General features: G+C 40.2%; 1 protein-coding gene across 1 annotated transcript in view; it reads right to left on the minus strand.

The window, feature by feature from the left end:
- Positions 1 to 1,118: 1,118 nt before the first annotated feature.
- LOC139669757 (netrin-4-like) overlaps positions 1,119 to 27,562 on the minus strand; it is a 47,612-nt gene continuing 21,168 nt past the window's right edge. Inside the window, exons 4-10 of the mRNA XM_071550462.1 lie at positions 18,462 to 18,588; positions 17,900 to 18,088; positions 10,146 to 10,359; positions 9,281 to 9,417; positions 8,247 to 8,315; positions 6,968 to 7,138; positions 1,119 to 5,640 (exon numbers count right to left, since the gene is read on the minus strand). Coding sequence (XP_071406563.1) covers positions 5,504 to 5,640; positions 6,968 to 7,138; positions 8,247 to 8,315; positions 9,281 to 9,417; positions 10,146 to 10,359; positions 17,900 to 18,088; positions 18,462 to 18,588 — 1,044 coding nt within the window. The 3' untranslated portion in view covers positions 1,119 to 5,503. The remainder of the gene's footprint in view (positions 5,641 to 6,967; positions 7,139 to 8,246; positions 8,316 to 9,280; positions 9,418 to 10,145; positions 10,360 to 17,899; positions 18,089 to 18,461; positions 18,589 to 27,562) is intronic.

Here is a 27,562-nt window from a genome sequence, read left to right on the forward strand (position 1 = left end):
CCACCCAGCAGAGCGGAGAAGTGCAGCCATGAGTTTAACACCAATGTGTTACTTTTTACAAATGTCTTATTACAAATTGGCATTGATCATCTGTGAGCACACAGCTCAGGAAGGCCCTGCTATAGCCCAAACAGAGCACAGGAGGATTTGCAGTGATTGCACAGTGCAGATTAACCCAGATGATGCAATAGTGATGTGAAGGGTACGTGGACATAGGATTTGTTTACCAGATCTGATGACAGGTCTAATTGAAGTTTCCAAATGCTACAAGTTCCTTAACACTTCCTAAGAAGGTGAAAGCATCCTCCTCTCACAGTGCACTCGTTCCCTTCATAGTATAGGAGAGGCGTGTTTGATTTCTATGTCTGTGGTTCCTGACCTTTTTCCTACTGTTACAAGTTTTGCTGCCTCCACACCGTTCCTTTTGCTTTCTTTTTTGTCCCCTTCTCATACATCCCCAAATACTGCATTGCTTCTTCTTCCACTTACAGCTTATCCCATTCCTTACAGGTATTGGCTCTGTTCCTTCCCTGCCTCAAGACGCCATCTCTTCATCCTCTTTGCCCTCTCCTAAAGAACCTAAAGTAATGAACTTAGTTGGATTTGGCTGACTGTCTTCCAACTTAGCCCTGCATGGAACAAGCAAAGGTTGGCAGATTTTGGTAGTCAGATCCCATTCTTGTTAGAATTTCCCATGCTGTGTATGAAGCAGCTAGTTTAGAATTAGTCCAGTTTATAACCATTATGTTTTATATTGTGAGTGTGTACAGATGTTATCATGAGCATTACCTGCACAATTAATTAATGAAATATCCTCAGTGTTTGTGATTTTTCTCATAAAGACCATGTTAAAGAAGAATCGGAGTTAATACTTTCAGAGCTAGGCTCATGATTTTTCAAATGCAGAAGAGCCAAGAGCCAGAGAATCTGGGCTACCAGAGTGTGTATTGTACATTGTCCTCTGTTACCATGACAGCTCTACACCTGACATAAAGCTGCTGTCTAGTGCCTATATACAGGAACAGACACATGGATTAGAATTCTTGAAAACTCAGATCTGTGCGTGTATGAAAGTGGTACATCAGGATGTTTCTCATCACTAAGCCACAAGACAAAAGAATGATGGCAATATTTATTATGTGATTAATGCGTGAAGACTCATCGTAGAGGTAGAATTTTCTCAACAGAAATTTACAGGTAAGGTGAGAACTTGTGCCAGACCCCAAAGAGTACATGCAAATATAATGTAGAGTTGCAAAGGTAAGTCTGTGATGCACTGGCTTGATTTTATGGAGACTGTCACGAGCAGAATTCTGTCTGCCTAAATTCTGAACTTTTATAGGTAGGGCATTTTCCACCTACCTGTCATGCCATTTCTATTTCGTGCCTTGCATCCAAAAAGCAGCAGCTTTAGGACCTATTGAATATTTTTCTAGACCTCATTAAATCTTAGACCAGTAAAACTTCACGTGTGTATTTCTTATGTAAATTAAGCACCTGCAATACTTACATGTAAGATTTCACAGGTTTGGGATTTGAATAGTCATTGAATTAAAATGCCATTCACAAGAATTAACTGTACCTGTTTTGTGTTTTTCATCTGTGCACATTCTCATACCAGATACATGTTTTTTGGTAAGTTTCTCAGTGGAAAAATAATATATCATAGTTGCCTTATTAGCTAAATGCTTTTCTCCATTAGCCTGACACTGTGCTAACTCATATCAAAGCAAGACCCTGATGTTTGCCGTATTTGTGCTTTATTACCGTAAAAAGAATTAATGTGCTGTGGTTTGTGGATTGCATGGTTTAAAACTTTGAAAATAGATCCCAAACCTCACATCAGTGTAAGTATCTGAATAGTTTTAATTGGAAGTTTTAATTAAAAAATAAAAAGTGCTACAACACATAACAAGTAAAACACTAACTTTTCCAGGTCCAGGGGACTTGAGGGGGGAGCACATCATGTGAATTATATCAATTATAAAGAAGTTTACATCAAGCAGCTTGGAAAAATTATGAGACATGGTAAGTGCTACAGAGAAAACTTAGTCTTTACAGCAGTGAGCCCCTCTCAGAAGAGCAGTGCACAAAGGTTTATAGGAACATTTTCCTTTTTTGCTGCTTGCCTGGAGCAGAAGCTGGAGAGGCATTATTAGCAATATGTTGGAGTATTGGAGTTAGGGCTCAGCACTCACAATGCCCATTTAATGAACTACTTTGGTGCTTTAAGGATCCTCATTGCCAGAAGGATCGTGTGTTCATGGATACACATGCTGCACAGCTGTTGCTGAGAGCTACATTGACCTCTAGCAATCCTGAGTTTGCTGCTTTCAGAAAAGTTACATATGCCTCTGCTTCAAGCTATTAGAAAGCTATTACCTGCCCTATTAGAAACTTTCCACAGCTTTCCAGACTCCTTTTCTTGTAAGTAAAGGCTTTTATTTTTTCCTTTTGCAGAATTTCTAAATGAGAGATTGCTGCTGGTCTTTGGTATGTGGTTGCTACTGCTTGTGAGCCACCTTGTCTGTTAGGGTGCTATGGAGTGTTCATGTGGCCTTCTTAAAGGCTCCAGTTTACACATTTTAAAAGCAGCTGCCCAGCCACTTTGTACTAGCCAAATTCATCCTTTTTTCCACATTAGTATTCTTTGTATTACTGTGCCACCTAAGACACAAAGTTACAGGGAGGATCACAAGGTTGCTGTACATGGATCCAATCTTTTTTGATACAGGTATACCATGTATGACCTGCTTGCTTGTTCTGAAAAATACTAACAGCTTCTACCAGGAAAACAGTTGTCATCTTGCACTATTTCATGCTCACTTCATTTCATGTGCCAATACACAAGAAAATAACTTTTTTCCTTTCCAAGTCTCATGGTGATCAATTTAAACTTCCTCATCTCTTCTGTAATAAGTAGCTGTTCTAATTTGATCTGAGTAGTTAATTTCTATTTACATTCTTATTTTCAGACTGTAGCACTGCAGAGCAACGATTGCATATGGTGGTCGCTCTGTGTGAGCTGAAACTTTGTTCTATTTAACTTCTCTGTGAACCCAGAGATCCTTGTTAGCAGAAGCAGCGATAGCGATAAAAAGTCAACTTGCAGTCAGTTTTGAGATATCTGAAATGTGTGATACATGAATGACTACCTTGTTTGCATACAACAGTGTTTGCTTTTGGTAGTCATTAATCACTGTATTATTGTAGGCCCTGAGAACACACCAGGGTATCAATATTTTTGTTCCTGTTTGTATTTCTTCTAGCAGTAGCTAGTAATGCTTGTAACTGACTGTGTCAAAAAATAACTTTCAACCACAGAAAGGAACTATGCAGATGTTTACCCTTCCCACAAAATCATCAGTCTGGCACAAGAAGTGGAATAGGGGAGTTTGCAACATGGAATATTCTCGTCGTCATTAAATAAGATTCCCTGCAAGTAACGTGGCCTCTGTCGAAAGAACATTCCTTAGTTTAGTTCTAAACATACAGTTAAATTTCATTTGTTGTGAGAGGCCCTTTGAGAATGGGCTGTAAATTCATGTACACCTCTTTATTGATATTTTAAAGAGAACTTTTTGTTGTGAGGCAGTTTCTGGAGGCAGTAAAGAAAGCGGTTGCTGTGCTAATTTCAGTAACCTGACATTTTAAATTCTGCCAAGTTTCTTGGTTAAAAAGTGTTTTATTGCATTAATTAAATGGCTTGTTGGAGATGCCACGTTGCTGGATACCACTTTAGGTAACAACTAATAAATAATGAAGTGAAATAAGGAAAGCAATGGAGGACGGGAAATTCCATGAAAAGGTGGGAGGAAGGAACACTGTTTATGCATGTTTGGGGGGGAAAGTGAGGCTTTTCTTTTGTAAATATCTGCCTATCAGCCATTTCCAAATGAGCTGAGGACTTTTCTGCTGTTCAATCAATGTGAAATTAAAAGTAAACCAGCAATAAAGAGAATGAAAAAAACTGTTTTTTCAGGTTTCCAGTAATAAAGAGAGCAAACCAGTGGCCTAAGTTGTAGGTGGAGACTTCCATTTTTCTGCATTAGTATTGGGGCTTCCTAGGTATTCCATGTGCCAGTCAGACAATGCTAAATTAAGATATCTCCTCTTACCTAGGAGCATTAAAAATTGTAGAGATGGAATTGAAATATGCAAAAGTAGCAAGTGTGCTTGCTTTTTCTCTGTAGCCCCCAAAAGAATATAGAGGGATTTATTGTCTTTTCTGCTTTACTTAAAGAGAGTGTGCTCCAACCAACTTCATTTGATTGTGAGGCCTTAAACAGGGGACACAGGGCTTAAACTACAATTTCCTCAAAATATTGTGTTAGGGAAGGATTTAAGTAGTTACCTTTTGATTACTGTGGGATAGGGTGAAATTGATTTAGAAAGAATACTTCCGCAGAACAGAATTAACTTTGCCTGGAGTGCAGATATTACCACTCCTGTACTTCTGGGGAGGGAGAGATAATCCTCACACACAATGGAAAGGAAGCAGAGCTTCAGTATCTTAGCCTGAGGTGTGACCAAGAGACATGAAGCACAACAAAAGCACTAAGTGCAATCAAAGGCCAGTGGTCTTGAGCACAGTTGGAATATCCAGGTTACTCTCATAGAGCTGTATCTACCTCATTTAATACATGGTCCAGCCAATCCATTTACCTCCTGCTTCTGCTTTGTAGTGTTACAATCTCAACATTAGAGCAGCTGCTAGTTCCTCACATATTTTGACTTCTTCCTAGCATTAAGGCTTTTTTTGTGGTAATTGCTGTGAAACCTTTGTGGTGTTACAGACTAAAGTACTATAGCAAAGAGCTGGACTTGGAATCAAGTTTGAACCAAGGTGATTTCAGCAGCACAGCTCAGCACTAAGCATTGGTGATAGCAATGCACATCTGTAAAGGACATTGTCCCAAGATAAATCACATATTTGTTTCTGTTCAGCAAAGGGATAATACTGTCTTCTAGAAAGCAACCTGATATTGGCATAATTGCAGTCTGATGTTAAATCAGTCTGAGCTCTTTTAAATAAGTTTTATTTGATATTCTTGTTTAGTATTATGCCATTTGTAAAGCTGAAAGAAATTGCTGCCTTTTAGTGGTCACTTACAAAGAAAACTACATCCCAGTAATGAATGCGTTATGTAAGCAGTTTATGCATGTTAATGTCAGACTCCAACCTGAAGTATGGAAACACTAATCCACATCTTTAATCTTGCCTTGTAAAATGATTCTCTGGGTGGAATGAGGCTCAAGTTAAGAACTGACTTGTAACCTATGTGTGATGCACTAAATTTTGTACCACAAGGCTGTGCGCTCTTTGAAAAAGTAGTCATGTCCTGAGTTTCCTGTCTAAGCACATGAGAGGAGAAGGGATGGCAAGTCTGCTTTCATCACTTCAGCTAGGAGCATGCTGAATGGAAACACATGAACTAACTACGCCTTTCACTGCAGTGTTACTAAAAGGCAAAGTCCAGCACTGTGACTTCTGAGGCAGAAATTATTTGCAGCCAATTCGAAGAATATCTGATACTTGTTTTCCCAAATATGCCTTCCAGGGTTTCACCAGGCTGTTCATGTTCACAAGGAGTTTGCCAGTCCTAGAGTCCTCCTGGCCTGCTATAAGGTAGTCAGTACCTAGTTTAAAAGAAAAAAAAAAAAGGAAAACCTTAACTAAATAGAAAAAAGCAGAACTAAATACAGAATTTCTCTATTTCATAAAGATTTTTAAATCCAGATCTTTCATAAAGATCCTTTGCCAGCTTCATCCAGCTGCTGGCTCCCAGGCACGCAGATTATCTTGTCATGATCATGCTCAGAAATTACAACTACAAATTGATTTAGTTCCAGTGGCCTTATCACTTACAAATTCAACACCTCCATGTGCAGTTGGTCAAGTTTGAGTCTGATGTGTCTATCCTTTGTTTTAAGCCACTGTGACTCCATGTGCTTTCAGAAGTGTTGCTGATGGTCTGATGAGTAGCAGGGTCTGATCTGGACATACATGGAAGCTGGTATATACATGGAAAAAGTAAGCCAGACTTCCTAGATTATAACCTTAAGATACAGGTAGCAGGACCTCAAAAAAGAGGTCTGTGAACAAAAAAGTGGGTAACTACACAGGGAGACAAGAAACGAGCACTGCTGATAAAATCATGTCATTGCCTTAGAAGATGTCTAAGCACTCTCTGTTGTATTAACTGTAGTAAGTAAAATTCCTTCATTGATCAGAATTTAAAGAAATAGAAAGGCACCTGTGGCAAGTTATGAGTGATGTTCTGCACACCAGATATGCAGGGATCTGCTGGCTGCTATTTAGGCCTTGGTCCCCTCCTGCCATTACTACCCTTGAGAATGTGAGCTGGGAAGCAAGTGCTAATGCTTGCAGAGAAAGGAGAGTAAAGGTAGGTGTAAAAGTCCCAAGAAGAGAGAAAAAGTAACATTTCCACCATCAGTCAAGATACACTGTGCCCTTGGACAGGGGTTCAGTCAAGCTGTGTGCTGAACTCTGCAGATCAGCAGTGACTGACATCTGTTCATAGCTTTAATTTACTTCAAGAGATGGTGGCATAATATCTATCTCTGGCATCCAGATTGCTGTGCCTTGTGTCTTCAGCCCTATGTTTCTACAGAAGTGCAGAGTAAAGCTATAGAGATACCAAGGAGGAAAACATTCTGTGATATTTTCCCTCTTCAAATATCTGGATTTTTTTTTCCTTACAAACATTCTTCTAGTCACAAGTATCAAATGAAGTCCCTGAAAGTAAAACATTTCCAGGAGGTTTGGGCTCTTTGGTAAAACTTCCTTCTCTGATAAGACTTTTTTTATGTGGATGTTTATTGACTCCTTTGGTGGGAATGAATCAAAAAGGCTCAGAAAAGCTGATCATAGTTGATATTCATAAGGAATTGTCACCACTGTTTATAGGGGAAGTAAAACACCTGGTGAGCATTTCATCCTTACCAGGATTGAGAATGGGACATGTGCAACCCCTGTTGGTCCAGGATTCTGGGTAAATGCTTCTGTTGCTCCGAGCAATTTTCACTTTGCCTGATTTCAGAACCTTCTTCACTTTCACAACAACTTCTGCATGGGTCCCTTTGTCATGAGCAGAGAGGATTCTTGCTTTTATCACTGCCAGAAAACATATCCAGATAGAGAGCGATAGTGAAGTTCTAAATGATTTTTGGTTTATGCTGATATACCTTGAAAGAAGATATGAAAAAAATGTCCCCAAACTGCAATTTTATGGAAAGTACAATGCTTCTCCATTTCACTTGTGGTTCTTCTAAATGAATTTGGAGAAGAAAAACTATATTTTTCTTTTGAAGTGTAGAACTCATCCTTTCACTGTGTTATTTAGCAACTATGTTTAACGAGCTGATACCAAACTTGGAAATCATACAAGAGCACTTGTATGTATACATATGGAAGGGCGAAAAACCCAGATCAGCAGCTATCAATCTGAATGTAAGTGCACTGAGTGTAGACTTTATGTTTTCCATTTTGAGAAGTTGTGTTGAGCTTTAACACTGAACTCTCAAAAATTTTGTCCTGTGGGAAGGGACTGTCTACTCTACAGGAAGGAAGCCAGGAAGTTTCCCATCAGACTGCAAACATGTCTCATGGCAAAAGTTCCATGATTGCACAACAAACCAGAAAAAGCATTTTTGTTATGTGGTGCAACATCTGGTTGTTGTGACAAATTTCTACTCCTTTTGATTTAATAGGATCCCATAACTTTTTAGCAGGGCAGCCTCATCTATATCAGCCCCACAAGCAGGCTTTGTTCTGTCGTGGTACAAGCACATAACACCTTTGGATCCCAGAGCTTTCCTTTCTTACTTCTTGTGATGGCATGAACCAGGTGTTCATAAACACCAGTATTAAATACGTTCATGGTAAATCAACATGACCATTTGAAAGTGCATAATGAGTGCAAAAAAAAGGCAGTTCAGAGATGAGATTTTTATCATTCATTCTTGACGTAGAGGCCAGTCATTGCACTGAGCACCCCTTCTGCTGTCAAGAGGGAACTGGCTGCATGGGAAGGAGACACCACGGAGCCTTGCATGCAAACCTCTCATCAGAAGTTGGACATGTCACTAAACAAAAAAGGCAGAAGAAATCCTACCTCTCATGACTTATCCAATCCTGTCATTTTGCATAACTATTGGCTAACAACATGCACAAAGAGAACATTGTGAAGTTATCGTACCTTGAGGGCATGTTACATACTTACCATAGGCATATTTCATTTGGCAGAAGTCAGTGACGCTTCCAAGCACCTTTTCTTTGCACACACACTTTTCTAGCAGGGAAACACCAGAACACAAAAGGTTGGAGAAGAGCCAGGACATAAGAGAAAAGAAGAGCAAATTATCCTCACTTAGTAAGTTAGATACCTTTAGCTTACATAACCTGTATGGACCTTAACAGAAAGTCTGAGAGTGAGCTCAGTTATTTTCAAATGTGTTTCTTGTTATATGATACCATAATTGTTCTGAGATCTCATCAGTACTGTCAGGTAAAATGTAGCTGCATAAACTGATCCTAATGAGGAGATTTGGAACAATGAGATCCAGATGTAAATCATGTAAGTAATGATATCCTTGTCTGATCCCATAACCTAAGAAATGCTCATTCTTCTGGTATTAAGGCAGTATCTGTCTGGAAGAGAAGCTATGCCATAGGTAGCACTGTTACCTCTGGGTCTTACCCAGCCACTGATGATAAGTGCTGGTCTTTACAGATCTCAGGCAAAACTGAGAACTATTGAAGTACTAAAGGTGGCATCACATTGCTATTTTGTAATTTGAACTGGACACAGTAAGCTTTACTTTCCCTCCTGAGCTGTCATGCCTTGAGGAATATCTTACTCTTAAAATCACTTGCATTCCACCCAAGAGGTGGTGCATTTCAGTGATGGCTGACACGAGTGTTTTACAAAGAACATTTGAAGTTCTGAACAGGAACCCAATGCTTGAGAAGGAACTGTAAAATCATAAGCATTATGACTGTAATTATGATAAAAAAGGAGAGTATTTTTTCCACACAATTCATGACTTGCAAGTTTTCAAAACTGAAGTTGGATCCTACGTTTAGTTGGGAAAATAACAGTGCAAGTGTAATGACAGCCTACAAGCACAGATTAGTGTATGCTGCCAGCAGATGGGGGACAGACAAGCTGGAGATGAGTGGGTGGGTTCCAGTCAGGATGGAGAATGAGCTGTCACTGAGTGAAGTTAGTAAATGTTCTCAGACTCTGTACTGCACCTGGGTGCCTCAGTGCAGAAAATCCCTGCTCGTGGTCATTCCATTTCCACTCCTCTTCACTCTCATTGGTTGGTGTTTGGACAAGGTCAGGGATTCGTCCTCCAATGGGAATGTCAAAGAATGTCTCACTGTCGTGGCTGGGAGGACACATAAAACAGAAGACTTGGTTAGGACCAGACATGGATTGGAAGGAGGTGTTTGAGCACAGGGCTGTATCCAGACAGATGGGCTTGCTTTCCTCAGATTGGGAGTGCAAATAAGCAAGATTTCATGCCAGATAGAGATCACAGGACCTGGACATTTGAGGCCTTACCAGTGCTGACTTAGCATTTTTTAAAGTACCTATAAATTGTGCCCTTTTTGCATTTGTTTGTTTGTTTATAGAGAATTACATAACAAAATTAGTGGCCACTTGTTGATAACCCTGGGACCTGAAAACAGCTGTAGGACCTGTAGAACTGCAGTTGCTCAGCAAATCACAGGATTTCTGTAATGATTAATGGCCCTCTAGAAACAAGATGGAGAAGCTGTCATTCATTTTACCCTGGGCATAGATGAGAGGCAAGCTCTTCAAACTCTATTTCCAAGGCAAACAGGCTATTTAAAGATGCTATACACATCATGGAGTTGTGGAATTGCCTATTATTACTGCAAAGGGTCATCATTTCAAGATTGCTTTGGATAATACAGCAGTCCTAAGTGTGACAGACACCAAATGTGATCTAAGAAACCTTTTATGATTTACAGCCTCCTTTTCAAATGATTGTGCGCCCTCCAATTACTGTTGTGGCTGTAGCATTTGTTAGTCTTTGTTTCGTTTTGCAGAATCCCATCGCGTAGTGAACACAAAGGAGGGCTTCTTTACCTGTTGAAACAGCGTCCAGTGTGCTGGTCACAGTCTCTGGCGCAGTCACAGGGGCGACAGCCATTTTCCCCAAAGCCCCAGTAGCCCACGAGGCACCTGTCGCAGTTGGGACCTGCCACACCTGGTTTGCAGTAGCAGAATCCTGTCTGGGGGTGGCACCTCCAGCTGCTGCTGAACGTTGTGTTGACTGAACCCATCGGCTGGCAGGCACAGGCTATGGAGACACAGCCAGAGGTGAGTCACAGTATGTGCCATGGGGGCACCTGGTTAACTGATGGTTTGGCAGGGCTGATAAACTTGTACCTTCTTGCTTATGCTCAGTGGTTTTAAGTCAAAACCGGTAAACGTTGCATTTTGGCCTCCATTGGCTATATTATCTTTGTTTCTTTTTCATTTGTTAAAGACAGCAAAACAAGTACAACTGGGGGCATTTATACATGAAAGGCAATTCTTTCCTGCTACACAAATCTTGACTACACAGGATTTTGGAGTGGTACTAGGAAGCCTCCCTTGTGTGTTTATTTTTAAATGGGCTTGAAGGTCATTCACTTCTAAAGTGTGTTTCAAAAAGATTCACTAGTATGGACAAGGTGAAAAATGATAGCTATTGCCTACATCACCTTTACTGTAAACACAGAGATCACAACACCACTGTTTCCTCTGGGGTTGATGCAGCTTATACACATGGTTCAGGCAGGTGACCTGAAATACTATTTTTTGCTTCTGCCTCCTAAGAGTGGACAAATTTCCTTCAGTGTGAGTTTTAGGGGACACTTCTCAGTGTGCAGTGTGGTATGTGTGTAAAGAAGATCATGATTTTTCTTTTTTTTTTTCCTATAAATACAGGAGCAGATTTTTTTACAAAAGAAGCAAACAGAATTAGAGAAGACCACTAAACTCACTAGACACATTTTACATATAGCTGAAGATGAGCAAAAAGGAGGAAAATCTCCTAAATCTTTCTAATGCTATTGCCAGTTTGACACCAGCCTGGCAACTCAAGACAACTTGGTAGTAAAACAGATAGTTACAGCTCCTGTGGGCAACTCTGCCTCCACAGACAATAAATTGTCATAATACCACATCATTAGTACATTTCCAATGTGGCAGCATCAGGGAGTGATACACAGAGTGGTTCAAAGCCAGCAGTTGACCTCTCTCCATAAAGGCAGGGATTGTCAAGCCTAGTGCCACTCGCTCTGCAGAGGTTAAATACCAGCAATAAACAAACCCACTCATACTTAAACAAGTTTGATTAAAATGAGAACTGAGCTGAACTCAAAGCCTTCATGTGCAGCTCTGTTTTGTGTTAACAAAGCAGCGTGCCCTGGCTTTTGCTTGTAGCAGAGACTGAAAAGGTAATGCATCACTACTTCATCCATCTGGAAGAGGGCAGAAATAAAAATCATGTGGCTAAGACCCACTTTAACAGAGATTTTCAGTTAAATATTGGACACCCAAGGTGTTTACATAGCTTGGATTGGGGGCAGCATTTTGGATGCTTATCTGAACAAAACATGATCTCCAAAGCTTTTGAAGTTTGCCCATCATTGCTCCTGATCAAATGACTTTTCTTCATGATCTCACAGTTAAGAGACCAAATGAATACTCTGATTCTACACATCATTTTCCAAGAGAAAGGGATAAGTGTGTGACTATAATGAGTTGAAAGTGTAGCAAGGACAGAATTCACTTTCATCTGCCACCTCATATTTGATACTTAAGAAAATATCATTTGAAAATAACACAAGAGTGAGTAGTTTTGTTTGAAGGGCATTTCTCTTGAGACCCACTTAGTGTATAGTTGTTTTTCTCACTATGCCTTGTGTTCTTTATGCCAGTAATGTTAATAATATTATTACACTGCTGTAGACAGATCTCAGTCCATTGCTTTCAGGGGACACTGGCACAATAGCCTAAGGACTGAAAATAAGCGTGCTGTCATGGGCAGTGTGCTCAGCACAATGAGCTGGTTGGCGGACGGCAGCAGGCTCGCCTGTTTGCCACAAAGCAACCTTAACTTTGGGAGCAAACCCTGGGCTTGTGTTGTCAGTTCCGGAGAGCAGGTGTAATACTGAAGTGCTCATTAGCACTGACAGTTTCAAAGGCAAGTTCTGATTTTTTTGCTGCTAACCTTGAGGGTTTTGCATGTTTTTTTGCCCTAATTTTTGCAGAACCAACTACAGCACCCTAGAAAAGGACACACTTGGTGTGTCAGTCACTGAAAAAAAAGTGAATGTCATAGATTTGGGGATAAGGAGAGGAAGTACAACTTTCTTACTGCTGATAGGTCTGAGATGTAAGAAGTAAGAGGTTGCCAACATCTGGGTTGGCTTGAATTCAGGTTTGTTTTCACTGTAATATCTCCATATGTAGGATCTACTTGTGGAGGCTTCAGCTAAGCTGTCTTGCATTTCTGCAGCTTCTGGGTCTCTCTTTATTCCCATCCAATTTTCAGGTTTCATCAGTTAGAGTCATGTAACAGATGGGTAAATCATTTATGTCATTAAACTACCTATCCCCAGCTGAGAGTGGAGCCTAATTTGGGAAGATGAGACCTTTACCCATCCTATCCCTAAGGGAAAATATTACAGCACAGTGACTGACAGCAATGGTGAAAGCTGATGAGGAGGTCAAGTGCCTTTTTTTATTTTGAGGCTACAATTCAGAAAAACCCCTGATGTTCTCAGATAATCTGCAGGACATATTCTCCAGTCAGAAACTGGAACAGCTTCTGGTGGATCAGAAAGCTGATTCAATACATGTACAACACTTTCAGATGAGTTATACAAGTGGCTTGCAAACGCTTTACTCAGTCTGTGTTTATTTAGCATTTCAGCTTGGGTGAGTACATTGTCTGGCTTCCAGAGTATTACAGCCAAAATCCCAGTTGTGCATCTAAGGTAACTCCTAAAATAAGAGCCCACATGTCACATGCTGAAGGGGCAGCTGCGTGTGACTACGTTTTATCTGTTTAACAGTACCATGGATTTGCAAATAAACCTCACAATTAAAGGAACATAAAAGCAAGTTTGCTAAGCCTCACCCTTTTACATTTTCCAATACATGATAACACTTTTCTGGCTGATTTTTGCCTCTCTTCTCTTGGCAAAGCCTAGTTTTCTCTCCATCCACCTCCCTGTCTAGCAAAACACCCGCCAATGTGACAATGGCCTTGTTTGTCAAAGACATCATCAATTATGTTAGGGACGGTGTGCAGACAGTTCTGGCTCAGAGCTGGCTGGTTATTTGGGTTCTCCCCTTAACAGTAATGTAGTCCAAAAATTCATCATTGTACTTCAGAATTGGTTATCAGTCACAAAGTATCACAAAACTTCTTGTCTTTTAGTCTCACTCCCATACTAAGTTTGTTTTGTGAGAAAATACTGTAAAAGGAGGAGACAAGAAATAATGAAAAATGAATAATTCATACAGCAGCCTCCACTCAAGTTCTCAATAAATCTGTCTGCCCTCAGAACAGCTGTCTTCTCCATTTAATTAGACACAGATGTAAAATAAAATATTGGTTGTAACAATATGGTCCCAACATACAGGAAAACAGCAGGTGCTCAAGTAATTCAATGGCCTTTGAGGTATCTTGCCTTAAACTTTTGTATAATAGTACTGCATGTGTTATGAGCAGACACTGGCTATTTAATAAAAATGGGCAAAGTTAAAAAATCAAAGCCTTTTGAATCTGAAATACATACATGTACATCTTTGGAGCAAATGACCAAATCAGGGTAATTTTTACAGCAAGTCAGGTGTGGGGATTGATTCTGCCAATGCTCTTTTGTAAATGAAGGAAATAAGATAGACAGCTCTGTGTGTGGTCAGAGCAGATTAAGACAGACTTTGAATCAAGATGTGATGGGGCCTTTGTGATATTAGAATTAAAAGTTCATTCTCCCTGCTCAGAAGGATGAGAATCAGAGCCTTTCAGACCACGTGTGTGTGCGTGTGCATCTGTGCACATTTTAATTTTCAACCCTTGTTCTCTGAGTAAGAAAGCTTGTTTTCCTGGAGACCCTCTTTAATGGGTCTACATGCCTGCATTATTTTTAAGCTAAGCAAGGAGTGAATACAAAAGAAGGTGCCATTCCAGAAGGATCCTTTAAGCCTCAGAATAAGCCACAGGAAAGCGCTGAGGATACAGCAGCTTTTCTAATCACTGGTTAGGAAACGATTTGGCTTCCAAGTCAAAGCTCCCATACAAGTCTATATCCAAACTGCTTAATCCTGTATTGTCACCCCCAATAATAGGCAGGTGTGTGTCTTGCTCTGGGGCTCTTTTCATGCCTTTTTTTAAATATAGATCTAAGTGTCAAAACAAGGCCTTGCACATGACCCAGCTCTCATTCATCTCAGCTGCTAGGAACACAAGGAGCAAAGGGATCAGAGGCAGGCCACCTCAGACAAAAAGGAATTGCAGACTCACACTTCCATATCAAATTTCAACACAATTTTTTCTCCAGGAGAATGTCCTTGCAGTCTCTCATTGGAGGGTCAGCTAAGGGTGGTTTAGATAGTGCCAGGAAATCCAATTGTTATACAACTTTTTTTTTTCCTAGCAGATTAATAGAGAATGCTATTCACTATTATGACTAATGCTTAAAGACTCTTTCTGGGCCTGGGCAGTGTCCTGTTAACTTTCTGGGAGCCTGAGGGGGATGTCACAGCTGAACCTAGACTTTGCTCTGGATGGCAGAGCACTCTTCAAGCGTGCTTTCTCAAAGGGATTAGCACAGCATTTCATTCAGCTTTTTCATCAGATTTCCTTTCCCAGCTCAGTATCTACTGTACACAAGGGTCAAATTTGATCTCCCATTGAGGGGGTTTTTTTCCCCCTCCGAGTTCAAAATGGGAAGCTGAGCACCAAGTTGCTCTCACCAAAACCATTCATTCAGTCTGCTGTTTGCAGTTTATTACTACTTTTCAAAACTTGCTCAGTGGGTGGGTTTTTCATTTAGTGTTGTTAGTCTGGCACTGTTTGCATGATTTTCTCAAAGTGAGATGATGCCTTGGACATTTAAATTCTAAAAACACTAATCCAGAAGTGGAAACTCAATTTATAATCAGCAGGAGAAAAATGTACCTAGTGGTGTGATTGTCTAATTTCTTACATATTAGTAGTGCTCAAAAACAGTGGCTGTTTTTTTACTTAGTAATCAGAGCTATTTTTGGAATCACACTACCTGAACAACTTGGACAAACCAGATTAGGTTTACTAGCAATGCAAGTTTTGCAACCTAAAGGATAGAGAAGAAGGCCTCTATCTTACATCCTGCATGAAGCATTTCAGTTTAATGTCAGCTCTAGGCTTTTGGAGCTGATGACAGTCCTGCAGACAACACCTTCCCTCTATCAAACTGAGCTTGTTTGAACCAAAACTACTCTGCCTGTCTCCATTGCTGTTTCTAGTTTTGCTGTCAATGATAATAACCAAAGTAGTGAAGCATTCCCTGAAAATTCTCTGTCAAGATACAGCATAACACAAAGTACACACAGACACACTCCCTGCAGTGCACATGGGGAAGACATCAGGTCTTCAATCATACAGAAAATTACCCTATTAAGCTAATTTGCCAAGTATTGTGGGAATTCTCTTCTTCACCTTAAATAAAAAAGGGGCACCTCCCTCCCAGGTTTCTCTTAACTCTGTAGTTATATCTAGTGTGCCTTCTATTCCCACAGAGGCACAAGGATCATGTACACACTGACACTTTCTGGAGGCAACCGCAATGCTCTTTCCTTATATCTTAATATAGCAAACATTCATGCACACCTTTACGCACCTGAAAAAGGTCCCATTGACTTGAATCATGCACAGATAGGTTTTGAAATAATGCTGAGTCAAATTTAGATTTCTCAACCAATGGAAACCCTAGTGCAGGCTAGTGATCCAAAGTACCTCTTAAGAAAATACATATGCTTTAGAGGGCAATTCAGTTCATTTATCTCAGGCATCTACCTTAGACTGTAATAAATAATTCCCCAGAGGTCCTGCTGTTTCTCCACTGACAGTACAGGGAGCATAGAAAAGACATAACTTTCAGCTGACTAAAGCAGGATGGCAGCTATTTAGGCATGAACATGCAAGTCAGAGTGGAGGCAATTGTGTTTGGGGGTCTTCTCCTGGCAGCAGCATGTTCTCAGGTGAAAGGAACATTATTGTGCTTGACTGGCATGACAGGAATAAAGCTCTTTCAACAAGGTATGTTTCTGAACAGTTTTTCTTTTGCTTTGCAGAGTATTGGCAGAGGGTACTGAGAGACCTGTAACCAGAGCAGACAAAAGAGGCAGAGGTTGAATCAAGGTCTGATTTCATCCAGGCAGACTGTTCTAGGGTTTCCACACAGGCTGTATTTTCAAACAATGTTTTTTCCTCTTCGCTGCTCTCCAGTGCTCCTTGACTTTAGCAGTTATCTAATATTACACACGATGCTGGTTACTGCACCATCACCCTGCTTCTCAATACAAGAGTTCATACACAGATTCTTTCAGGTACTAGGAGATTGAAAGCTAATCTTCTGGCACAACAATTTGTTCTCATTACAATATTTCCCTGTAGCAAATCTGGTCAGAGTAGAAACAGGCCACCATAGTACACTGTGGCATACAGGGTAAGTCAGATAAGCTCCCCCAGCCCTGGCTGCTGATCCGTGTTCTGTGATGAGCATTGGGAGATTGAAAAGAAAGGGTTGGGTGGAAACAGTCTGTGCTGTCACCACGTTCCAGTAGGAAGAATGCAAAAGATCAGAAGCACAGGATATGTTGGGCACAGAAAGCTTAAGCAGTATCACAGGCCACAGAGGAGTGTTTGTAACCTGAGTATATAAAAGGAATCTCCTTGAAGAACATTAACAGGGTGAAGAAAGCTTTAAAAGCTCATGATGTCATCAGGCATGAGGTTGATGACAAAAGATGAAGTTCTCTGTGCTAGCAAGTGATGTATGAGCTTTGGGGAAGGAAAACTATCCAAAGGGAAAAATGAAATTATGTGTATTGTTGAAAGTAGCAACCTCCCAGATAGATGCCAAATGGAATCAGGTGTGTGAAGCCTGGCAGAATACTCAGGAATTGTTTACACTAAATGAGGGAGATCTGAGCTGTTTTCCACACTGACTGGGTGCAAACTACTTTGATCCAGAGGCTGTACACTCTTTGTGCAACCACTAGTGCCTCTGCACACACTCGCTTCCTAACACATTTAGCTGAAGTGTTAATGATGCAATTAATTTGGGCAGAGCACACCATAATACAGCTGTGGAATCCAGAGATAAGTCTAACTGAGATCTCATGTATTTGTTTCCAAGCTAATATGCATGGTCCTATGCTTCCTGCATCCATTATTGTATATATTTATGCATACCAGTGCTGAACAATGAAATGGAATTTTAACAATAGCTTGTACATAGGCACACGCCACCTTGAGGTGCAGAAAAAACCCAGATAAATAAAATATGACTCAACAAAAGATAAACCATATTAATTTAAACCTAAATACAAGAAGCTTTTGAAGAACTGTAGCAGTCACCGCAATAACATGTGATACCAGCGGGAGAAACAGACAAAAAATCAGGATGACCATCTTTGATCAAAAAATTATAGATTAGGAAAAGAACACAAACAAAAGATAGTAACATGCATTAGTTATCCCTATAGGAGTTATTGATTCTATAGAAATTGTTTGTTTCATTCTTGTAATGATTTTTTCACCATTTTTCATCAATACATATAACATGGTCACTTACGTTTGCAGACCTCCGCAGAAGACATGGGTTTCCCTCTGTCTCGGTAATACCCTGGTTTGCACCTTTGGCACCGATGTCCCTCTGTGTTGTGCTTGCAGTTGTCACAGACTCCCCCACTGCGCTTTCCTGATGCCAACCACACACTCAGATCAAAGTGGCAGCTCTCAGCATGGTTATGACAGCGACACTCTGATGGAGACAGGTGAACATCCTTCAGGTTTATATACTACACACAGCAATACTGGTCAAATAGTACCATTTTTCAAACCAGTCTGATGATATTTTGAACCCTGCTAGAACCTGTGGGGAATGTGAGGGGACATAGCTGCATGAAAAACAGATTTCTGGCTTGTAAATTCCACTTCCCAATAGCCACACTGGGTCAGCTGCAGAAACAACAACATGCATACTGAAGCTCTCCATCAGTGACCAGCGATATCCCCAGTTTATGTAATGGCATCATTAGTGTAAATGGACAGAAGTCTTTGTCAGGGAGCTTTGCCTGCTGGCATGGTGAGTGCTCATCCTGAAAGCCTGGATGAGTAACCTCCCTTCCACTTACTTCTACATTCATTTGGGGCCCCTGTTTTTCCATCTCCCGGCTTCCAAGGCTGATCATTGTACAGGGGAGCACATTTCTCACAGTGGGCTCCTGCTGTGTTGTGCCTGCACACACACTTCCCATGGACCTGTCAGGGAAAACAGAATACAGTCAAATGGCTACAAGCAAGAACGTGGAGTCCCCAAGAGCCTCATAAGGAGATGGGACTTCTGCACAATTCCCACACAGCTGCCTGGCTCTCTTAGGAAACCTACAAAGCCTGGAGCTTAAATATGTAGCTTTACTTCTTCACATAGTTGTTAATTATGTAGAATTTTTGCTCTATCTTCCAAAATTCATGTAGCAACAATTTGTTTTCAACTCACAAGATGACTGTTTTACTACTACATTGATGAACAACTTCTAGACTGCTTAAATTGGGTGAGCTAATAGTTTATTTTGATTTATAAACTAATCAAGATTTATAAACTAATTTCAGGACAAGAGCATGCAAAGTCTAAGCAGGCAGTCCCCTCCAGGAGTGCCAGATACAATCTGGGCTAGCGAAGCTCAATCTAACACGGGATGCTAGGCCCTGTCTTATTTGACATTAATAATGGTCTGGAAGAGAGAGTAAATATAGGGAAATGAAATCACCATGAATTGTTCAATTATAAATTGTGAAAAGAATGAGCAAATAATCCTGGACCTCCTAGCACAGTTAAAAATGTAGCAAAAGTACTAAAACTGAAAATGACAAAAGCACTGATGTTTGAATTTAGATACAGTAGGCACCAACCTGTAAACTTACATATGAATATGCATACGTTAGGTTAGCAGAAAAGGAACAGTAAAATTTTGGGCTGTGTAACTAAGAGCACTAACTCCAAGTGGACAGGAAATTGTACCTGCAATGCTACATTTAGTTTTAAACATTTTATTACCAGATAAATGAAGAATTGGAAGACATTAAACAAAAAAGAGCAAAAACTGGACAATGGAGCTTATCTACAAGCATGAAGTACTTAAACCCACCTAATATAGAAAACTACCCTTTACAAAATACTTAAGGGGGAAACAAAGTGCCAGAAGTCTAAAACTGTCTGAATAGTTCTCTGTGACTATTTGCTTGAAAAATTACTTGAAGAAACAACTTGCTTTCATTGTACTTATCTGCCTCCATTGGAACACAGTATTGATTTTTACTCATAGAAATACTCTAGCATTCGCACCAGAAATCTGATCTTGGAAACTGAACTAGTTCACCTTCAGATTACTATTGAAACTGGTTCTGTTCTCAAGTCATTTCACACACCAGGACTGTAGCAACCAGTTCTACTATACACTGTGATTTGGTGCACAAGACTTTGTAGTATTGAGCCACATTCAAGAAGGGCATGCCAGAGGGGTTTTTATGTTGTTATTTACACCTGTCTGGTCTGTTGTTTTCTTTTTTGAATAAAGAAACAGGATTCCAATACCTGTTTTCAATGCACCAGAGAAAAGATTGCCCAGATAAATTTGAGGAAATATCCAACATAGGGAATGAGAGAAAGGGAAGGGTGGTACCATATATCATGTTCTACACTTATCACAAGAGAAGCTGGTAATTAACAGTATGTATTTCACATGCAAGCAGACACTTGTAATAAAGCAGGAAATAAACAGAAACTGGGGACTGGACCCCTGTCCCTCCCTGGGTTGTTGAGGATGCTGAGCTCTGTAAGCACTGGCACAGCTCTGGCCCACTGCACATTACACAAAAAACAGAGGCTGAAACTTCATCTTGACTGGGGTGTGAATTGACTCTAATCCTTTAATCTCACTAGTAATCTGAATTATGGTTTTCCACAGTCTTTCCTAAAAGTCAGACTCGCCCTTTGCAGTCTCCCCCTTCCCCATCAGACAGAGCAGGTAAGTTGGAATCAAGAGAGAAGCATTCAAAAGAGCAGTTGCATCAATGTGCTCCCCTGCCCCCAAACTCATGTGCCTGCAGCAATTTGCTCTCCGCTCCCCTGGTTTCTAATCCTCCCAGAGCAGAAATGTGATGCAGCAAGCAGAGGGATAGGCTGCAGCTGATGCCATCGCCCCTCCATGGCCAGCTGGCAGATTTGCTGCCTCCTCACGGAACACTGAGCACAGACTTTAGGGTGTGCATGTCTGTCAGAGCTCAGCACCAGCAAACCTTGGGGGGATACAACATGTAGCATATTACATGGTGCCTCTCCAGACCTTCGCACAAGAGTCACCCACATTCAAAGCACTGCATCGGGTGACAAATTACAGAGACAAAGACAAAAAAAACTTATAAGCAACAGTGCTGTGCTTGTCCCTGTTTGGATTTGACTTTTCAGGCTTTACATTCTTCCTTGTGGACACAGGGACTGCTTTTCAGAAGCCCAGAGAACAGAGGAAAGATAGAGTGAACCTGACCCAGAACCATCATTTTCAATATCTCCAAACTTCAAGCTCCATCTGGACTTTCCAGCTGATTCCAAAATGGATCAGAACAAAAGCTTAGTTCTATTCACTTCTTAGGGAAGTGTTTCTTGAAATGTATTTCAATACAAAAATCTGCAAGTTGGCTGAATTTTTTTTTAATATATACAGAAACTGTGCATTCACTACTTTTAAAAAACACATGAAAAGTGCTGAGATTACTTGGTTTATCTCTGTACAGTTGGGAAAATGGCAATCTTGTTTTAGCCTTGAATGACATGATCAAATATTCATTATTCTACAGGACCCTGTACTTACAGTGCACAGCGCAGATGGCGTGAACACTCATGAACAATTATTCAGAAAATAAACAGGAAAATTCCATGAGAAAGGAAAAGTACAGTTGTTCTTTGGAAAGTAGATGTGCTGGTTTGCTCATTGCCCAAAGACTTGCTGTAAACTGTTGTTTGTGGCGTATTGTGAGTAGGACAGAGGCATAGAGGAAGCTTCCTGCATGTGATTCCTCCCATGGAACCATTTACAAATTGTGTGTGGAGAGAATACTGGCTTAGACAAAAGGGCTGCAAAGTCAAGCAGCCAACCCACAGGACATCCACTGAGCAGGCAAAAGGAAACAGGGGACCTGGCATGGAACTTGTTAGCAAGCATTAGACCTGAGAACTAACCTTTTTTGCATAGGTTTAAGAACAAGGAAAAGATACTTGATGGGTATTGGTGCAAAGGATAAAGAAGGGAAAGGTAAGCCTGCCATGTGTTATCGGTGGATGGATATCTCATAAAAGATCTTTTTCCATGAAGGGTCATCTCATAAACAGCATTCATAGGTGAAACAGATAAGGAAGAGAGTGTAATAGGAAGGGAGAAGGAATTAGAGGAAGAATTTGGATAGGAGAAGAGAGCAGAGACAAAGAGCTAACATAGAACACACAAGAAAGGTCATCAACGGATCTAAGTTGCCACTGCAGAAAACTGGTTAATGCAGGAAAAACTATGCTGTGGAAGAGACCTGTTACATTTAAGTGTGAGGTAAAATAAGGGTAAGTAGCTGCAAGTAACAAGACAAAACAATTTGTTCTGTTAGAGAGAAAGAGATAGGAGAAGCAGCCAGAGACTAAAGTCCAGGAAGGAACAAGAACGAAATACAGGAAACTGTCAGATAAAATAGGAAATGGGATATCTGCTTAGGGAAGGGAGAATGTGAGAGTCACACTCAACACCAGCACAAAGAGAACAGGCATGTCCCTGACTTGTTATTCATTGCTGAAATAAGGCCACATTTCTCTCACAAAAGTAGATTAAAAAAACCCTAGGAAATTATGATCTCTAGCAAATGCAAGACGTTAGGATACACTTAATCTCACTGAAACATAATGATTATCATGCCAAGGTAAGCAAATCAGAGAAGTACAGATTCAGGAAAACTACTCTGATGTTCTTCTATGTCCTAGAAAGCAGAGTCAGAATTATGAGGAGATAATGATTAAGGAGAGGACTGTCAGGAAACAGCAAGGACCATTTTTTCTTAAAGTGTTGAAAAGCTACAAGTTGAGGATTATCACAGCCGAGGCTGTGCCCTTACTGAGGGAGCAGCATCCCAAGCACAGTGAGCAGAGCAGGAAAGTGGCACCACAGTCCACTGACAGCCATAGAAACGATAAGTGAAGAGACCAAACAATACATGAACAGCAAGAGAGAGGCCCAGAAAGACTCTCACAATGTTGGGTCAAGTCCATTCAGAGGGCAGAATGAGAGAAAAGCTACAGTACATGTAAGGGGACCAACACGAGGGAAGGTACCTATGGCACAGCCTCAAGATCCAGCCACGACACAGTGCCAGAGCTCCAGACACATCCACAGCTTATTCACAGGAGGACTAACAGCTCAGGGCTGAGCTTAAATAGAGTCCCAGATGGGGCTGGTCAGGGCTGTTAAAGTTCAATTAGTGCCCTCAAGACCATAACAATTTGATTGCCACAGGATTAATGCCATTGGAAGCTTTAGGATATCTGACTACTGGGAGGCACCTGAGGAAAAAAATACTTCAGCTTTCTGGATTTGGAGCTCAAAATCCAGGTGGAAGAGGCTGGAAAGCAAGTTGTGAGCAACTGATGCTTATGCAAGATTCATGGCATAAGTTAGGAAACTAGCCAGCTTTCAGCTAAAGCCTGAGTAGTGTATGATGCTGATTTATATGAATGCATAGAAATGTATTGGTACAGCAAGAGACAAATTGAGATCCAGGGGATTTCTGTCACACATCTCTCATGTTTTACTTTATCCTTAATGTTCAACAGGTGATACTGCATCACTCAACATATCCTAATCTGTAGATACTAAAGTATTTAGGCCTGTATGGAATTCCCTACAGTTCTCAGGCTACCAGAGCCTAAATCTCTACAGAACAGGACTGAAACCTTTAAGATCTTTTCATCAGGACTACTACTTCAGGTCTTGTGCAATTCTAGGAAATAAGTAGTGTAGCATCTGAGTTGAAAGTATAAGGTACCTAACCAGAATGAACACATTTTTTGAAAAGAAATATGCTAGACACCAACCCAGAAATGTGCTTGAATTTGGAGGATACGATTTATCTAAAATAAAGGGGGAATATGTACCATATTTTTGCTTGACTTCAAATTTTTAATAACTCGGAAGGACAGAGGTAATGAATTTTGGGTTGGACAAGATACTACTCCTCAAAGAAATGGGGCCAGTACTTTAACATGTTAATGTTCCTGAAACAACTGGAGGAAGCATGGGATGTATAGGAAAGTTCTTTTTTATATTTATGTAGGTATTCTTCAGTCAAGGTTTCTGGTGACTTTAGTGAGAATGGATCTTCTGGAGTCACCTACAAGACAAGTCTGAATATCCTTTTCCAACCTTTGTCTAAGTAATTGTTTGAAAATTTCTCACCCACCTGCATGTACCCACAAGGATTCCTGAAAAGGCTTTGGCCCCCTGTGAGTATCAAAGGTGGCAGCAACAAAATTTTCCTTCCATGTAGTTCATGTAATTCATTCGTACCTTTTGCTGGCATAATGTATTTGATCTTCTATGTTTTCAGATCATTATGGGCATAGCTTGAAGTCCATATTCAGTTTCAAATTTTGGGAAAAAAATCAGCACAATAATCTGTTTCTAGATTTTATTTTGATGTGATCTAGAAGCTCTTGGAACTTTTTTTTCCACATTCCTGAATCTACTCCCACAGCTGATGTATACAGGTAACTTTTTGTTAAACAAACCTACTCTTTGAGTTCCCAATTACAACTCCTGCATCTCTGAGTGCTGGACATCATACAGACTGGCACAGCTTGGATCAGATAATGTGAAAACTTAGCTAGGGGTTATCAGTAGAACTGCACAAGATATCTGAAGAGGAGGTAGATAATATTTGCAAGAGTTAGGAGAGCCAAGTCACCTAGAAAATTGATGTAGAAAAACAAGTTTTACCTTATGTAACCTCCATTGTGCCAAACAAGGAATCCTACTTAGAACCAGATCCTGCTCCCTTTGAAGTAAGTGGAAAACTTTCCATTTGCTTCATTGTGGAGGATCAGACCTACAGGGAGTCTAGTTTGTCTCTGTAAACAGTATAAAGAAGCAAAAGAAACATCCAAGGCCACTTGCAAGAATTTCCTGGCAGTGTAGGTACCAATAATTAACAAGCAAAAAAAACCTCCTAATGCTTTATTCAAAAACATTTTAATCCACATTTGTGTTCCTTTCTCCATACTTACTTCTCATGGGCTACAAAGAGAATTGTGAAATGTTTGGCAAACAAAAAGGACTTTAGTCTAGATTCTGTGTTCTGTCCATGTGCACTTTCTGCTTTGTAAACTTTTTTCTGGAAGCATCTCTGGACTCAGCTAAAATGTGTCATCAAAGCAGGTCCTAGACCTGACAGCTCTTACTAGCTTTGTTGAAGCTTACTAAAGAAATAATCTACTTTAGAGCAACACTTAACTCTGTATATCCTACAACTGCAATATCTGGGATGGGATTATGTTCATTGCATCCAATTGTAGAAGACTAGATGTATTCAGGTGGCCAGGTTCTGGCCTCCACTTAAAAGTATATGCTTCCTGCAGTTTCTGTGACAAAATGTAATCTCAGTGACTTCCCTCACTGACAGAGAAGATACTTACAAGAGTTTGAATAATACAGGTTGTGATATTCACAGAGGAGAATTTTATCCTTAGCTACCACAGAAGTTATTTAAGCTATTTAAGTCAAGCAGGAAGGACATCACTGTCTCTTTTTTTTTAATATGAGGAAAGTTAAATAGAAACAAAGAAAACATCACTGTCAATAGCAACAAACCCCAAATTCAAGACATGTTTGTCCAAGAATTTCTTTCCTATTATTTATAGCTCTCATCTTCATTTCTCAAAGTTTTCCTCCTGTCTGACATGATATTCTTAGTAGTTCATAAGGAAAATTTGATGCAGATAAATTGTGTCGAGGTGGGTGCATAGCTTGTTAAAAATAAAAAAGCCACACTGAAAGAGCAATTCTTACTTGTTTGCTGCCAAAAAAAGAAGTCAGAGAACAATTTCTTTGGATCTTGCTGTATTTCCACAAACTTATGTCCAGAGTAAATTTGCAGGAAACCATTTCAAGGATTTCAAGCTATGAGAAATGATGCACCATTTAGATGTTGGTTTTACAATCTGCAGTTTTCTTGTGTTCATTTGTTGCTATGACACTGTGGCATCTGTGATATTTCTCATAGAGCTGCATATCTCACTGGCAGCCTCAGTGGAGAAGCCAGGCACTGAATGGGTTCTCATGAACTGACAGATCCACAGATAAACTGATCACTGACAGGTCATCTGGTAATCACAGATCATCCAGTCCCTCCAAAATGATGTTGAAAAGTGTTGGTTCAAAAGTGTCAAAAAATTTGCTTTAGTTGTCTCCATTATTTAGCCCATGGTCTAGCAATGTTAGAAGTATTACAACTCAAACAGATTTCTGTCAAGATTAAGAAGAGCAGACTTACAAGTTAGTACAATCCTGTGATTTTCAAGACCAAAATGCAGAATGATCTCAGATTTTAGGCCTATCCCATGGCAACAATTACAGTTGTTTTCTGCATGAAATTGCTTTTGTTTTTGTGAACTACTGAAGATAAATGCATCATAGGAAGACTCTGAACTCTTAAGAGGCTGAAACTCACATTACTTAAGCCTTTCTGTGGAGGTCTATGTTTTGCCAGCATTTTATTTAATTACTTGACAGCAGCCCAAGAAATATGAAGCTGCTGTGCCTTCAGCCTTTGACATCACCCACACCAGCCACATTAAAAACTGTGTGTCTTGAGACTTGCTTGGCCCATGTGTACATTAAATATGTGGATTAAATCAGAGTATTTCTGCATGTGCAATGTTTGTTTCTAACAGCTTTTTTCCACACCCTGTGACTGAAAGTGGAGCACCTTCCCTCTGCCAAGAATTTACAAAATGACAAAGATTTTTTTGCAGTGTGGTTTGGCTGATGGGAACTGTGTCATTGGTGTTCACTCCTCAACAACAAAGGCCTTTTCCACCTGCATATAGGCAAGGGGTTACTGTATTGTAAGATGTAAAGTTATACACTTACATGAACTCCTTCATGCTCTCTGTGAGATCTGTACCTATGTGAACTCTCCCTTCACCACTACAGTATCATCATTGGTAAATATTAGATAAAATGTAAAAGGACCCAGGAATCTGGTTCTTCCAGGGGTGGGCTTTCATTGTGAGTTTGAGCAAGAACTAGAGTGTAATGACTAAAGCACAGCAAAGAGAAGCACAATACCATGATCATCTTTACTCCAGGCTTGTATGACCTGTGTGTAGAATTTTATATTTTGACCACCAAAGGTTTCACACTTTTCTGCTTAGTACAAAAAAAGGAACCTAAGGAAGGATATGGTAAGAACCTTCCCACTGTATCTGCAGAATAAGGATGATCATTGAGGGAGTGGGGACAAGAAGGAATCACCTTAATTTGCAGTAGAGATTATTTAGGCAGGTACTAAAGAAGAGCTTTCAAAATGTCAAGATTGGAACAACTCCTGAGGTTTTGCATCTCCTTCACCAGAAATTGTAAAAGTCTAGTTCAACAAGCACTCACTAGTGAATGGTTTAGGTGTGCTTGATCATACCTTTATGTGAGGACTCAAAACAGTTCACTTATGGTCTTTTTCAGCCTCATCTAGGATACTAGAGGCAGTTAAAACTCTGGAAAGCTTTTCTTTTTTTTTCTGTGTTTGAATTCCTGTTTAGGCAAAGACTTGCTTAGGCAAAGACTGCGAGTCATGTGCTGCATCCACCCTCTTGTCTCCTGGGATATGAGTCATTCATGAAGTGCAGTTCATGAAAACTATTTCACCTTCTGCCCTATGAAATCATTGATGGCACAAGAAGATTCAATTCCCTTGTGACCAGTGGGAAAAAATATCCAGTCATAGTTTACAGTGGATATGCCAGTGATACACACAATATTGTGTTTTCCTTTTCTAAGGGGCAGAATGTTTATTCTTCTACCAGCTGTATTCATTTAGCTTGTTATTCATCTATTTGATTTCACTATGTGTATATTTAACAGTTTGCAGTAAGGACAATGCACTCTTTAAACAGCTTTTCTCTACACAGTTATGATTTAAGTGAGTC

This window comes from Pithys albifrons, chromosome 3 (genome assembly GCF_047495875.1).
Source record: "Pithys albifrons albifrons isolate INPA30051 chromosome 3, PitAlb_v1, whole genome shotgun sequence".
In the NCBI taxonomy this organism is placed as follows: Eukaryota; Metazoa; Chordata; class Aves; order Passeriformes; family Thamnophilidae; genus Pithys; species Pithys albifrons.